Source organism: Theobroma cacao, chromosome 4, assembly GCF_000208745.1.
Source record: "Theobroma cacao cultivar B97-61/B2 chromosome 4, Criollo_cocoa_genome_V2, whole genome shotgun sequence".
Lineage (NCBI taxonomy): Eukaryota > Viridiplantae > Streptophyta > Magnoliopsida > Malvales > Malvaceae > Theobroma > Theobroma cacao.
In genome coordinates this window covers 25,366,443-25,381,248 of record NC_030853.1, presented here as the reverse complement: position 1 = coordinate 25,381,248, position 14,806 = coordinate 25,366,443, and the positions used below count along the sequence as shown (strand labels likewise).

General features: G+C 35.7%; 2 protein-coding genes and 1 long non-coding RNA gene across 4 annotated transcripts; 1 reads left to right on the top strand and 2 right to left on the bottom strand.

The window, feature by feature from the left end:
* Nucleotides 1,650–10,113, top strand: LOC18602581 (MACPF domain-containing protein At1g14780). The gene is made up of 7 exons (XM_018119950.1): nucleotides 1,650–2,297; nucleotides 4,172–4,410; nucleotides 6,259–6,460; nucleotides 6,548–6,625; nucleotides 6,729–6,912; nucleotides 7,848–8,014; nucleotides 9,031–10,113. The coding sequence occupies exons 1-7, from the start codon at nucleotides 2,049–2,051 to the stop codon at nucleotides 9,721–9,723; spliced, it is 1,812 nt and encodes a 603-aa protein (XP_017975439.1). The 5' UTR covers nucleotides 1,650–2,048; the 3' UTR covers nucleotides 9,724–10,113.
* LOC108661796 lies at nucleotides 9,943–11,208 on the bottom strand. The gene is made up of 2 exons (XR_001927634.1): nucleotides 10,653–11,208; nucleotides 9,943–10,533 (listed from the first exon to the last, which is right to left on the bottom strand). It is a non-coding gene; the product is annotated as an uncharacterized LOC108661796 (long non-coding RNA).
* On the bottom strand, nucleotides 11,532–14,184 carry LOC18602580 (rho GDP-dissociation inhibitor 1). 2 transcript variants are annotated; one of them, XM_018118685.1, is made up of 5 exons: nucleotides 13,620–14,184; nucleotides 13,159–13,225; nucleotides 12,370–12,591; nucleotides 12,157–12,281; nucleotides 11,532–11,950 (listed from the first exon to the last, which is right to left on the bottom strand). In XM_018118685.1, the coding sequence occupies exons 1-5, from the start codon at nucleotides 13,872–13,874 to the stop codon at nucleotides 11,864–11,866; spliced, it is 756 nt and encodes a 251-aa protein (XP_017974174.1). In that variant the 5' UTR covers nucleotides 13,875–14,184; the 3' UTR covers nucleotides 11,532–11,863. The 2 variants fall into 2 exon arrangements, with proteins under 2 accessions (XP_017974174.1, XP_007034119.2); XM_007034057.2 differs by having other exon boundaries at nucleotides 12,370–12,588; nucleotides 13,620–14,180.

Genomic DNA, 14,806 nt, shown 5'->3' with positions numbered 1-14,806 from the left:
ATCCCATTGCCATCTTGTCCCAACCACCTCATTAATTCTCCACCAACAAAATTCCTAACTTCTCTCATTCTCACTATCATCAGTCTCTAAGCTCAGTTTTAATTCTTAGTTGTTCATGCCCAATTTCATTTGATCCTTAAAACCGATTAAGCAATGCCGAATCCATCCTCAAACGAACCATAACTGCAAAAAATATAGCAAAGAAGAATATGATTTCTGCATGGATGCTGGATTTTGAGGCCTCTTTTGGATATAGCTATATGGGAACTGTATATAATCAGAATCAGGGTCCATATTGTCTGTTGAGGGCAGATAATCATGTTTGGAGAAGAAAAATTGACATCAAACTAGGTCTTAGTTTATGTAATTTTCAGATGAAAATGACAATATGCATTTTGACAGGTTGGAGCAAGGGCAGTTAAAAAAGGGTAATGTAGGGAAGTGGAAACTTGTTTGGAGGGTCTCTCTGTGCGGTTTCTGCGGTGTTCGCTTTGCCTTGCGAAAATTGCGTAGGTATTGTCCTGTAATTTCTATAGATCGATTAGACTAATTGTATTATGATTTGTATGACAGTAAGAATAAATGGTATGTACTACCCGAGTCACTGTCTTTGCTTTGGAAACAAACTGTTCTGTAAGTGCACAAACAGATAGTTTGAGGATTTATCGGATCACCTGCATGAAAAGTAGTGAGTTCGCATCAGACACTAGCACAAAATCATAAAGTCGGGTAATACTGTCAGTATTTTGTAGTGAATTTGAAGGGGAGTCAAAAGTCGGTAGCACTTATCCCTGCGTTTCTGAAATCTTAATCCTGATGGAGGTAGCTTGACTTGTCAATGGTTTGGAGGTCCAAAATTATCTTTCTCATATGTTTAACAGTGTTATACAAAACAAGCATTTCGGGGGCCAGAGGGAAGCAAGATGTGGGAATTGAATGTTGATGTGAGTGTTAAATTGATGGCCCGATGCTGTCTCATACGCACAATCAGGCGAGACTGATGATGGATGGATGCGAGGCAATTGACACTGTGCAATTCCGAAAGAAGGAAAGTCAAGGTTATGTCAGTGTCACGTCAATCGTATTAACAATTAATTTGTGCGAAATTAAATAGAGACGTTTAATTATATAAAATCTTAAAATATGAAAACTAAATTGATCAATTTTGAATAAAAATATTTATTACCTGGTGCAGGCCTGGACTGGACAGGACAGGACAGGACTTCATTTGGGCCTCGGCAATTATATTAATAATTATAATAATTCACCAGGCTGTAAAACGTCTGTTGCTTCAACAACCCAGTAATAATGCAGCAAATAAATAATTTGGGTTGTGTTATATCTCAGAATAGAATACAATACAATTCTTGTGTGATTTGCCAACTGAACAATTTATGGAGCTGAGCTTGGAAGAAAAATATCAGTAGAAAGAGGAAACGATACCTAGATTATTTTATCGCAGCAGAAGCATAAAAAACCAAGGGAGAGGAGCAGTAGGTAAGCAGTAGGTAGGTTATCAAGGTTGACTTGGGGAAACATTTGGTTGCGTTGGGGTCAACACCACGTGGTCCCCACTTTGTCCAACACTCGTAATTCCCAATCCCGAAACGTCATAAAACCATGCTTGGCGTTGTTAAAATCAAATCAATTTTCCACTGCCCTCAACATGTGGAAATGGTAAAAGGCAAATACCAAAATACTCCAAACCAACAGCTTTCCCTCTTCCAGGAAATTGCCTCCCTTCTAGCCACGTATTGATGATATCCATATTCCTTTTCCACTGCCTTTCAAATTCTTTTCAATACCCATAAAAAAATGTAAAACATGCTTTTCAACTCCCAGACGTCTCTTCTTCATCGACCCAAATAATTTTCATTTCTTCACACGATAGTCTAAAATGGCCTATAAGAATAATAATGACGCTGACGGTCAAATTTTGTGCTACTACTACTCTTTTCTTCCAAAAAAAATCAACCCAAAGCTCCAATTATAAGCCTCCTGCTGCTGCTTTCAGGCTTTGAGGCTTTTTGAGAGTTGAGAAGAAAACTATGGTTATGGAGGACACTGAGAAGCCGATAGAGGTTAGAGCTATGGAAGCTTTGGGAAAAGGGATTGATATAAGTGGAGATTTCAGGTTGAAATATGCCAAGGGAACAAGATTGGTGGTGCTTGATGAAACCAATAAAAGAGACATTGTATTTCCAGGTGCTTTTACTGTCCAAGGTGTTTCCCAAGATATCCGTCTTGATAAAGGCGATCGTATTCGATTCAAATCTGATGTTCTTGAATTCAATCAGGTTCTTTTTTTTTCCTTCTCTTTTCTCTATTTGATGAAATATATGGGATTTATATGTGTTTGAAGTATAATTAAGATGTTAGTTTGGAGACCCAATTCAGAAAATTTTCTCAAACTTGATTTGCATCAGTTCCCTGATTAACCCATGATTTAGTTTTTACCTTCTTTTTTCATGATTCATTTTAGTGGGTCAAAAACATTTAGCTTAGTACTGGTCGATAATGGCCACCTTGTACAACTACAGAGGTTGCCAAAATTTGCGGGTAGAAAAGTATAAAATTTTGACTAGTAAAATTCTAACGAGTGCCTGAACCCTTAATTATTGGTGAGACAAGATGTTATTTATGGAAATACTTTTCTTTTTATTTAAAATATTGTCTCGTTTTCAATTTCATGAAAAATTTATTTTTAAAAATAGCGCCTTAACTTGTGTTATGGGCATTAGTTATCCTCATTTTTTTATGAATGAGCCTTGAAATGGTGGGGATGAAAAGTTACCTTATGTCACATGTGGAAAGACTTGTTTATTCCACTCTTTTGACTAAGGGCACCTTTTATGCAACTTCAAAGATTTGGAGTTGGAAAAGAAGGATAGGTTACATGCATAATTGGATTTGTACTAAATGATATTTTTTAAGTTGGAAAGGAAATCTAGGTTGTATTTGCATGGATTATTAGATTTGCCTTTAACATGTCTTTCACACTCCTAAATGTGAACAAGATGGGATGGGGCTAGTTGAATTCATGGAACTTTCACTATTTAAAATTTCTCTTCTTCCCAGAGATACCCGAGTTAATTCTATCTTACTGGTGTCAATGAGGATAAGAAAAATTTGTTTCCACTTTTCATTCTTATTTTTTATATGATGTCTAATGATTCATAATTTAAGGAAGCCTATCGAAGTTTGGATTTTAATATAGTTTAGCCTATCCAGGTTTGGATTTAATGTAGTTTAGCCTATCCAGGTTTGGATTTAAATGTAGTTTAGCTTCGGGCTCAATGGAGTCCTATTTAAATAAAATAGGAATATTTTCCTGTTGACGGCTGTTATGATTTGTGTATTGAATATAATACTATCTACTTCGCTGAAATTAAATGAGAATGGAAAAGGATCTGATGTCATAGACCATATTACTAGTTATTAGGGGTTATATAAAAGCATCTTTCTGTGAATGTAATTCTAAAGAAAAGTGTTGGCCTTGAGGTGCTGAAGAGTAATGGACTCTGTTGGGAATAACTGAGAAAGTCTTTGATAGAATTACTTTTAGTGCAAAAGGAAATTAAAAGAGTAGCAAAGGATAATGATAACATTGTTGCCCTTTGATTATGTACCATGTTGAGAACTGGTATAGTGGAAAAGCTTCAACTTTTGAAGTTTATTTATCGAACAGTTTTCAGTCTCCTAGTAATTCGTTTCTTTTTTGGTCAAGGTTTCTTCTTAAATCATTTGGTTTGCAATAGATAGGAAATAAAACCTTGACTTTGATATAAAGTGAACCTCAATTTTAGACAAAATAATTGCTTTTATGAGTTCCTGATCATTTGTTTCATCATCTAGGAACTCTATTGATCCATAATAACAACTGATATTAGTGAGGTAGCAAGTGTCTAATATACCGGTAACTTCTTGAAAATTTAAAGTAGGAGAAATATCCTAATCTCAAAATATCTTGGATGGGTTTCTACCTGAACCTTATCGCTGAAAGAGAAAATAAAGAAAAAAAAAAGCATGATTTAAAGTGAAAATTATCTAGGATTTGCGCCTTGTTCAATGCTGTACTGATTAAGTGCCTTATATAACTTTGAATATATATATTTGGTGCTGTATTGATGTTAAACCTTATCTTTGCTTCCAAATCTTACTTCTTGTGCAGATGTCTGAGTTACTTAATCAGAAATCTTCAATACAAGGAAAAGTTCCTTCAGGCTATCTTAACACTATCTTTGATTTGAGTGGGGACTGGCTTCATGATGCTGCAGGCACCAAAAATCTTGCTTTTGATGGTTATTTTATCTCATTGTACCATTTACACCTTACAGCATCTCCACTTGTACTGCATGACAGAGTTAAGAAGTCTGTTCCTCCTCACTGGGATCCAGCATCATTGTCTAGGTAGCTTTTCAGTATTGTTTATGCAATTCCTTGGCATTAAGTACGATTCTATATTAATGAGAGATCATACGGATCATGTGGAGGCATTTTGTGTGAATGAAGAAATATCAAGAAATAATCCTGTCAACTGTATGTTATACACTCTTGCCCATGTTAATGGGAATATATTGCTGGTTATGCAGAAATGAACATGGTTCTGAACTGGTTAGGTTGATCATGTGGCTGTGCGCTGTAAAAATATAGCATAACTAATTCAATATGAGATTATGAAGGAGCTGCAATATTCATTTTCAGATTGCTTGTGAAATGCATTTTGGTTTAGAAAATGTTACTTTCTCACTGTTTTGCTCTCAAATTAGTAGAATCCTTTTGATTTATTATTAAATTAACATGCTTGCATTCTATCATTTTCCACATATAACCAATTGTACCGTAATTGTGCTTCCATTGCAAATGTCTGACTAACCTAATTGGAAAATTTCAATACGGAGAAGTTAATTGGGACTATCTTAATGTTATAACAGTTGCTGTTGTTGTTGTCAATAATTATAGTCTAGCGTGCTGTCTTTATGTATCATAACATGCAGATTTCTAATTTCTTGGGTTCTAAATTGTTTAAATCTCCATTTAAATGTTCTGATACAGTTAATTTTAGTAAATCGGTCAGTTTAGTCATGTGAAATTTTCTTGCTTTATCGCGCACAGGACAAATGATAGATAAGTTTCCAAGTAAGATTTTGAATAACTGTTTGTGATTTGAAGGTTTTCAGTTAATCATAATTTAGGTAATGTATGAATCTGTATTTAGTAGAATCAGTTATATGATTGTGGTGGAAATGATATTTTGGGGAACTCTAAAAGTGTCTTTCCACCCTATTATCAATTCCATTCTATGAACCACATGTTATATTTTATTGATGTTATCAGGTATTTTTAACTCTAAATTTAGTAGTAGTTTTAAGTCAATTGTGATAGTTTCATGTGTTTTGGTTCTCAAGCACTTCTAAAAGTAGGATAGGTAAAATGTAACTGATTTTATTTAATTGAAACAAGTTTATAGTAAAATCAGAAGCATTATGCTTTTTGGGAGAGTGTGAAGCCTTTGGGAAGTTTAAGATGTGTAGCCTAGATGTCCTCCTCATTTCCTCTTTTAGTTCCAGTTTTGTTGTAGGTTGAAGATCAGCCATAAATCTTTCAGTTGAATACTCGTCTACCAAACTCTATCCATCTCAGATCAAAGTAACCAACTTGCAACAATAACCCTAATTAGCAGTTCACAAGTGCTATTCACAGTACCAGATTGCCCCAAAATAGCTTTCTAAATCCTTGATTTCTTCATTCAATAAAAACTTTCCCATCTCTTGTATCCATGACTAGGGTCCTCAAAAACCTAAGCAACCATCCACTAATAGACTATGCAACTGCCCCTAGCTGTCCTATGTCATTTATTATATTCAGTGTTCTTTATGTATGTTTTTTTTGGAGCTAGGGTAGTGTTCTTGTATAAACAGATATTGAATATTAAATTAAAATAGGAATGCTGAAGAGGTTTGTTACTACATTTTGGTTAAAGACATCACTTGCCAATTGAAAAAAGTGGGTGTGGGGAGTCCTTAAATATGTATGTATTTACATATGTGTGTGTGTGTGTGTGTGTGTAATTTCCACTAAGGTTTTCTGTCATAGTGTTGTATCAGTGAAGTATCTAAATGTGAAAAATTGGGGACTTGCCCCCAATTCCTCCTATGGGGGTAAGAAACAGAAAGAATAATTTTGGTTACTTGGCATCTATTAATTTTATTATTATTGGTTTCATGTAGTACATATCTAATAAATTGTATTAGGCAGGTTCATCCAGACATATGGGACACACATAATAGTAGGCATGGCTATTGGAGGTCAAGATTTAATTTGTGTCAGACAGAACAATTCCTCTACAATTCCTCCTGCTGAGCTCAGAGGGTATTTGGAGGATCTTGGAGATGTTATGTTTTCAGATGGGAAAAGCCCTTCATTACTACAGAGAAAAACAAGAGATGGCAAACTAAAAGTATTAGCACCTCATCGAAATTTAAGGGCTCCTTTTTCTTTTTGTCTTTTAAATCATATTGTTTCTAAATGCTATTTATTTATGTAGGTGCCCGAGGTCTTTAATCGCATTTTGCAGTCAAACACCATGCAGTTGGCCAGCATTGCAGAAACATCAAGCAAAGATGTGAGTCTAGAACTTGAGTATTACTCTATATAATTCTTTTTTCCATAGAATAATCATTACAGCCCTTGAATTATTTTTTTCCCTTTTTTTTCAACTTGAATAGGGACTCTCTGTCATTTGTTCAAAAAGAGGAGGAAATGTGTTCTTGCATAGTCACTCCAACTGGCTGCAAACAGTACCTGCTAAACCAGAAGGAATTTTGTTCAAGTTTGTACCAATTACTTCTCTTCTGACTGGGATTCCTGGAAGTGGGTACCTTAGCCATGCGATCAATTTGTATCTTCGTTGTAAGTATTGCAGTGCCTGACTAAATGCTTCAATATTATTTTGAAGAGGACTGAAATCCTTCTCTACTAGAAAATATAGCTAAATGTTGTGGCTATGATAACAATTTGGCGGCAAGGCAAGGATATCTTTAAAGGATTTTGGTAGGAAAGAAAAAAAAATGAAAACAAAAACCGAATTTATTTAGAATTTTAATTCTAAATTAGTAATTAAAAATTGTTGGAAAGACAGAATTACTTGTTCAGAATCAATTAAAGCATTTGTTTGACTGCCTTCTTTTTCACTCATATATATTTGTGTGATTTTGATTTGAGGTATGTTTGGTTGGTGAGACAGTACTTGAGGATCCAAGGAATTCTATTTGATTGCCATGCTATGGAAAGCACTTTCACTTTTCAACTTGATTTTAGGGTTATTGGTTGATGCATGATCTCCTTCTGAAAAAGAGTAGGGTTTGAATCCCTTTTCCCCCAAATATCTATTAAAAAAAACTTGATTTTAATCTGTTTTCTTTTTTACTTTATTTTCTTAAAATTCAGTTCGCAATGAAAACTCAAAAGCCACATGGCAATTAGAGGTAGGGATTTACCTTCTGTTGTGTCCTCACTGGAAAAAAAATGCCACATATCCTTTTGTCTGACATTAAATTTGACATATCAATGCCATGTCAAGACATTTAGCAGAAAAACATTAATATGTTATCATTTTACTTGATTGCACAAAAATTAAAACTACAGGAATGAACTTTTTTATTTAAAAAAAAAAAATTCAAGCAGAGGGAACATGAAATTTTGGGCCTAGGTACAGAGCTGTTAGAGGCCTTTAGCCTTATCATTCTTTTAACAATCTCTTACAAATCATATGTTCTTAGTATACTTCTCTATATTCTAATTTTTGTGATAGTAAAGTTTCTTTAACTTGCTGATTCTGTGTCTAGACAAGCCTACTCCTGAGGATTTAAGGTATTTCTTGGAGTTTCAAGTTCCACGACAGTGGGCACCTATGTTCTGTGAGCTGCCACTTAGGCATCAGATGAAAAAAGCTTCTTGCCCTTCCCTGCAATTTTCTTTCATGGGTCCTAAGATACATGTCAGCTCTACACAGGTAGTCAAACAGCTCACAAGGCATTATTTTATAGTAGTTGGTATCGGTTTTATGTATTTTGCATCATCATATTGTCTTGTGACCTGCATTAAAATTTTATATTTTCATGTGAAACAGAAGACTCATGAGATCCGAAATGCATATTTCCTGAAGTCAAGGAAAAACTGCGCTAATGCTTACCTTTTATGTTCTTGTTTGTAAGCAATGCACTTGATAATTTAAAATCTTATGATAGGATCTGTGCCCAACATAACTAAAATTCTATGAGCATCATGCTAGCACAGAGAATCCTAAAAGTAAGATTAATATCAGCATGCCAGTTTTGCTCGAAATCAGTATTAGTGTGGCAATTGGCAAGTATGACTAGTTCTTGTACTGTACTAACAACACTGGTGGGGTTTGGGAGGTTTTATGTATTCACTTATTATTATTAAAAGGCCAACCTTTATGGTTGAAGTGTGGTAGAAAGTGGAATTGAGGTACTACTTTTGGAAACTGGAAGTTGCATTGAATTTTTTATTGGTAACAACAGATACAACTTTACTATTTGAAATGTCACTTTTTCCACGGTCAAATTGTGTGGTAGAAAGTTGAATTGAATCACCACTTCTGGAAAGTGGAAGTTGAGTTGTATGTTTTTTGTTGGTAACAACAAACAACAAACACAACTTAACTATTTTTGAGGATAAATTATGAGCAAAAAAATATTTTAAGTATGTACTTTTGGTGACATGGCTTTGCAAGAGTTTGTCTTACATATCTGTGTGTAGTTTTGCCTTTCTGTCACATGCATATGTATCTTACTAAATCTATGAAAATGTAGGCATGTGTGTATAGGAACAGGCAGGTGCTATGTGTTTAAATATAGGTTTAAATTTCTTGACCCATCAGAGTTACTGTCTCTTCTCATTTAACAACATTCATCCTATATTTTGTTGAGATAGATATGCAGCCATCTTTCATCCTATCTTCTGTTGTTACTACAAATAAATTTAAATAATCTAATACAATTTCAGGTTTCAAGTGATCTAAAACCAATAGTTGGCCTCCGATTGTTCTTGGAAGGAAAGAAATGCAACCAGTTGGCGATACATGTGCAGCATCTCTCAAGTCTTCCAAATATAATGACATTCACATCTGGCAGACCTTGTCAATGGCGAGGTTCGGATGACTATAATTCCAGTGATCAATTTTTGGAGCCAGTCAGATGGAAGAGATACTCAAATGTGTGCACATCAGTTGTTAAGCATGATCCTAACTGGTTGAAAGAAGTTTCAAGTGGAGTTTTTATTGTAACTGGTGCACAGCTCCTTAACAAAGGGAAGTGGCCAAAGACAGTTTTGCATCTCCGTCTGCTTTACACCCATATACCCAACTGCACAATCCGGAAGACAGAATGGGCAGCTGCACCTGAAACTTCTCGCAAGACCGGTTTCCTCACAAATCTAAGCACAACTTTCACATTCACTCAACGGGCAGTAACTGAGCAACAAAAGCAGGCTCCAACAGCACTTAACTCAGGTGTATATCCTGATGGTCCTCCCACACCAATTCGCTCCAAAAAACTGCTAAAATATTTAGATGTATCTGAGGTCGTGCGTGGTCCACATGATGCTCCAGGACATTGGTTGGTAACTGCAGCTAAGCTAGTCAATGAGGGTGGTAAGATTAGCTTGCAAGTGAAGTTTGCATTGTTGGACTATCCATGAATTTCAGCTCCTATTGTACATATAGAGTGAGGTTGGTATATAACCATACAAGAGAAAGGAAAGTTGAATCACTCTTTGTCTATCCCCTCTGTACAAGTGGAGAGTGCTATAGCTCCAATCTCCCCAAATTCTTACCCTTCCAACAGCCTGAGCTGCATCCCAAGTGGCAAATTTAACTGTTGTCATTGGTTTATTTGTTATCCTTTTTCCTTTTTTTTCTTTTGTTCTTTTTGAAAAGGAACAAACTATTCATTTTGTTCACAGAGTTCCATTTTTGTAACTGAGTGTAAAATTTTAATAGAAGCCATGCCATCAGTTTGTAAAGAGCATAGTTACCTAGAAATTTACATCAGTGGGCATTTATATTGAGTACTTGCAAACTTATCTGTCTCTTAGGATCCTCTTTGATAAAACAATCCAGCCATAAATCTAATCATGTTATCCCCATCATTGCTAAGGAGCAATGAAAGGTTTCTTTATGGTCTATCCTATTTCTCATGTTCCTTTCCTTTTCCATGCTTAAATTAAGCAGCAATTAAGGTGACAGATAAATAAAGAGTGCAATTATATAGGGTAAGCAAGGAGGCATGAGTGAAATGATTAGAAGAGGTGGATGCAAGTTAAAGCTCAGCTGCAGACAGACAGCATTGATTGAGCTAAGGAGGCCTTAGATTGAGAATCTATTGCAGGAAAAAGAAACAACATTTGGAGAACATGGGAGCCATGCGCCATGAAAGCCATGGTATAGAACAGAGAGGAAAAGTTGGTGTGAGAAATTAAGATGAGACATCTATATATATTGAGGTACACCTATATCCTACTTTCAATTCCTAATCCCAACCGTCCGATTTTGATCAAATCATGGCTGTCATGTGATATTCCTGTTTCATTTTAAAATATTGTTATTTACTTTTTGTATTCAGGTACACTTACTTAAGCACTAAGCTTCATTGGAAATGATGTTATTTCCAAAATTATGAAAAAGTTAAGTGGCTTTCTCTGGGGCAACTAATCCCCCAAAGACTGAGAGAGGAAAGTGGGCAAACGCAAATGATGGCAACCTGTAAATTTAGATGCAGCATCCAGGAGAAGTTCTAATTTAATAGAAAGAAAAAAAGAGGGGTTGTCTCTTGTTTTTCAAACTATATCCATTGCACTCTTCCAACCACTACCTTGCTGATTATTGAGGTCTTAGCTTTCCAACTGCCAATTAAGCTGTCAATGGTTGCTTTGAGATTGGTGTGAATAAACAAAGTAGCATTCAGCTTTTTCATTTTATTTCCATTTTATATGTATACTTTCTTGCGTAAGGCAGAACATTAAGGTTTGAATGTAAGATTTCTTATTCAAATCTCCATTAAATGCCATGTATCTGTCATTACATGCCAACTTCTTTTTAACAACTACAACTGATTTGTCTCATATATTTTCTTGCTGTGGACCACAACTCGCACGTCAATTTTGCCATGTTTGAACACAGAAGATAAGGTACATGATTTTTGTAGATTTTTACTCTATGATTTCTTCATATTCATGATGAAGATATTGAAAGACGGTTGGTGGAAACTTCTCTTCATTATTTTTTTTTTTTTGAAAAGTATTCTCTTCATTATTGGTCCTAGAGTCCTCTCTCCTCTCTTTGTTTGTGGTGAGTCTACCAGGCATGAAACTTCATGCCATGTGACAACCAAATACTTGCAAAAAAGGGTTGGGACCACTATATATTTAAGATTGGCTTTGACTCTGGAACCCTTGCAATGGAAGGCACACCAAAACTAAAGTTATTAAAAGCAGATGCAGATCCCATGTTTGCTAAATCATGGCACATGGTTTCCATTTCCCTGTCATTTTCATACATAATGATTTCACCAATTGTTGGAGGCAAAGTTCCTTTGGAAGGACATTTCATCAATAAGTGGCACTTTTATGTACAATTTGGAACCTCGATTAAAGCGAATGTGGAGGCCATGACATCATGTAGACAGACAGACAATCATACACAAAAAACACAGGGAAAAAGTTGACAGGAAATTCAAGCTACCAGGAAAAAGGTAAGAAAAATAACACATCAAGCACAAAGTCTTTGATGTAACCAAATAAGAACAATGGATTGCAGAACCCAAAATGTGGTAGTATTTGATCAAGGACGTGATGATGATGGCCAATTCTTCTGGATTTCGAAGTGGTAACTCACATCCAAATAGGCTTTGCCATCGTCATCTACAAACTGCATAAAACAAATTAACAAAGTCAAGAATATGATCAAAGGAAAGATTCAATAATTACTCTAGATTCCATGTTATCATTGCTTTTACTATTGTTGTTGTATTTTAGATACAATTTTTACTTTTTACTTGCAAAAGGAAAAGCATGTGACAAAAGTAATGATCAAACAGAGCTTTAACATACAGTATTATCAGTTCAATGATTTACCTTGGTTCTTGCAGAGTATGACCCTCTAGCAAACAAGCCCGAAGGGGTAGTGTCTTCTTCCAAATCATATGTGTAAGGTTCTTTCTGGGGGCTAAATGTTCCCAACATCAGCTTTGTGTTGTCCACTGCAAAAAAGTTTCATGATCAATGACCATAATGAATAATGTCTCCTTGTTAATGAAATCATAGTGTACGTTTTCATGTTTTTAATACCTCTAACACCAGTCTTCCAGACAGTGCTTGTGTACTTAAGTCCAGAGACAATGTTGTTGGAGACAGTGAAGGAGAATTTGAGGCGATACCGGCTTCCTTCCCTTAGTGTAAACAGACTGCTCTTAGGCTTGGAAGTAAATGGAATTGGCAAGATAATATCTGGCCGCCCGGGGCATAGGATTGAAAGGCTCAGTATCTTAACTTGTGGTTCCTTACTCTCTGCTTTCAAGGAGATATATTTTTATTAGCTTCTGCATTTTAAAATTATAATGCAAACTTTTCATATACAAAAAAAAAAAAAATAGAAACACAGAAACAAAAACCTAATACAAACTACTAGATCATAAGCTGCTCCCTGTATGGGAGGTAGGGCAGGACAGCAGGCAAATGTGAACCCCAACAAACACTGATAAGGGCTTTAGGAAGGTTTCTAGTTATCTCCAATGATCGTAAACAAATGTGGCAGTAAGCGCTGCTGATTTATCTTACAATCATTGTCTGAATAAATGTCAGAATTTTGTGTGTGTGTGTGTGTGTGTTTACTTAAACATGGTACCAGACAGTATAAATGTTGCTGAAAAATTTAAAGAAGTACGGAATATTTTGCACTAACTTATACAATGTGACTGAAGAAGACAAGAACTGTCAGAAAGGGAAGAGAGAGAGAGAGAGAGAGAGCTAGCCAACTTAGTGCAGGATGTTCTCAAATTCCTAGAAAAGATATCAATTCTATGCAACGGAAAAATATATGAGGGTTGTAGTAGAACTTGTGTAAGAAAAGCAAATTACCTCCAACTGCGGACATATCAACACTCCCAAGAAGCTGTTCCTTCCATCTCCTCAAACTCTCATCATCCTTTGGAAACAAAGTAATAAATAATCAAACAAGAAATACCCAGAGCTATATTTAGATGCCAAATCAAGTTAGCTTGTTTATGAAAATTAAATGAAAAAACTTATTTACAAGCTATTTTGGAAAACTTCTTTGAACTTAAGCTTGATGGGTGATTGTTTCGAACTTCAAACATGTAAAAATAAACTAAGATAAAATGAGTACATAGACAAGCTAGCTCAAGCAAGAAAATTCAAGCTTGGGCTTCGCTTCAATGTTTGGCTTGAGTTAGCACTTGATAAAAGCTCCAATGAACAGAGTTTGAGTAGTACTGGGTTCTGGGCTTGGTTTGATACCTTGATAGTATTGCAAAATGAAGCAGATAAGAGAAATGAAAAGGAAATGAGATCATGCATACCTTGTCCTTTTCAAGCTGCTCTTTGAGTGAGAACTGAGGACCAAGATCCAATGCCTTTTCAGATATCAGCTTGGCATCATCTTCTTCATCATGCTCACTCTCATGGTGATCGTCCTCATCTTTATGATGATCATTTTCCTCTGCTTCATCGACAAACTTGTTGTTTTCGTTATCTCTCAAATCTTCATTTTTTGTTTCATTTTTATTGAAACCAATTTCTTTGGATGCTGAGAAATTCCCTACAGCAGCTGACATTTGCTTTTTCTTTTGCCCCTGTGAAACCCACCTCTAAGGGAAGCAGTTATGAATTGCAGGAGTTAAAAGGAAGCTTCACATTTAAAGTTGGTTTGTGGGCTTGAACTTGTACCAAATTAGTTGATGTTAACTAAAAATTTTGGATGCTAGTTGATAATTTTTTATCCATCTACACACCTTGGTTGAGATGGGAAACATGGCATTGATACATGACACAAGACCTGACAGGAAAGGCAGTTGGAACAAAAAGGATGGTTATTAAAGTTTGAAGGAGAACTTTCTATAGCTGGGGCAGTTGAGACAAAGTTAGCTGTATGGTCTGCCAGCTTCCCCAATTTTTGCTCTTTCGCCCCTTTCAACTTTATAGCATCAATGGTCCTTGAGACTTGAAGAGTTTAGATTAATAATTGTAGTCGAACCTCTCTCAGCAACACAACGTGTGGTGAGGCCAGACTGGCTTTAGCACAGTGGTTTGGCTTGAACCAGCACTTGTGCCTGGCCCACGTTTGAAGACATTCATACTTGCTTGGAGACTCCACCCTCTACCCTCTATGTTTGTTTTCTTTCTCACCAAAACTGAAGAAATCATCTATCTAATAAATGAATCTATTTTAAGAATAAGAAACTTAACATAGAGTTTATGTCATCATAAACTTCAGATACAAGAAAAAATGATTGAAGGGATGACGAAATGTGTTATAGCCACCTTTTTCCCTAATAAATAAGAGCGAGTAACGAACAAATAGACCTGATACCTCGTAGGTTTGGTTTGTACAAAAACTAATTGGTTTCAGTTTTCCACGTTTCGGTAAAATAGAGTTGAGTGAGGAATGATTAACGGTGAATATGTTAAATGGTTGTTATCACCATAACCAAAAACTAAATGGAGTCGGGCTTTGGCCAAGAGGCTCATACCTCCCCTGCAAAGCCAG

Coding starts and splice junctions, on each gene's coding strand:
- LOC18602581 (XM_018119950.1), top strand. CDS start 2,049: ATGGTTATGGAGGACACTGAGAAGCCGATAGAGGTTAGAGCTATGGAA. Junction 4,411..6,258: donor GATCCAGCATCATTGTCTAG/GTAGCTTTTCAG, acceptor TGTATTAGGCAG/GTTCATCCAGACATATGGGA. Junction 6,913..7,847: donor GATCAATTTGTATCTTCGTT/GTAAGTATTGCA, acceptor TTCTGTGTCTAG/ACAAGCCTACTCCTGAGGAT.
- LOC18602580 (XM_018118685.1), bottom strand. CDS start 13,874: ATGTCAGCTGCTGTAGGGAATTTCTCAGCATCCAAAGAAATTGGTTTC. Junction 12,282..12,369: donor CTGGAAGACTGGTGTTAGAG/GTATTAAAAACA, acceptor ACTTTTTTGCAG/TGGACAACACAAAGCTGATG. Junction 11,951..12,156: donor CATACTCTGCAAGAACCAAG/GTAAATCATTGA, acceptor TGTTTTATGCAG/TTTGTAGATGACGATGGCAA.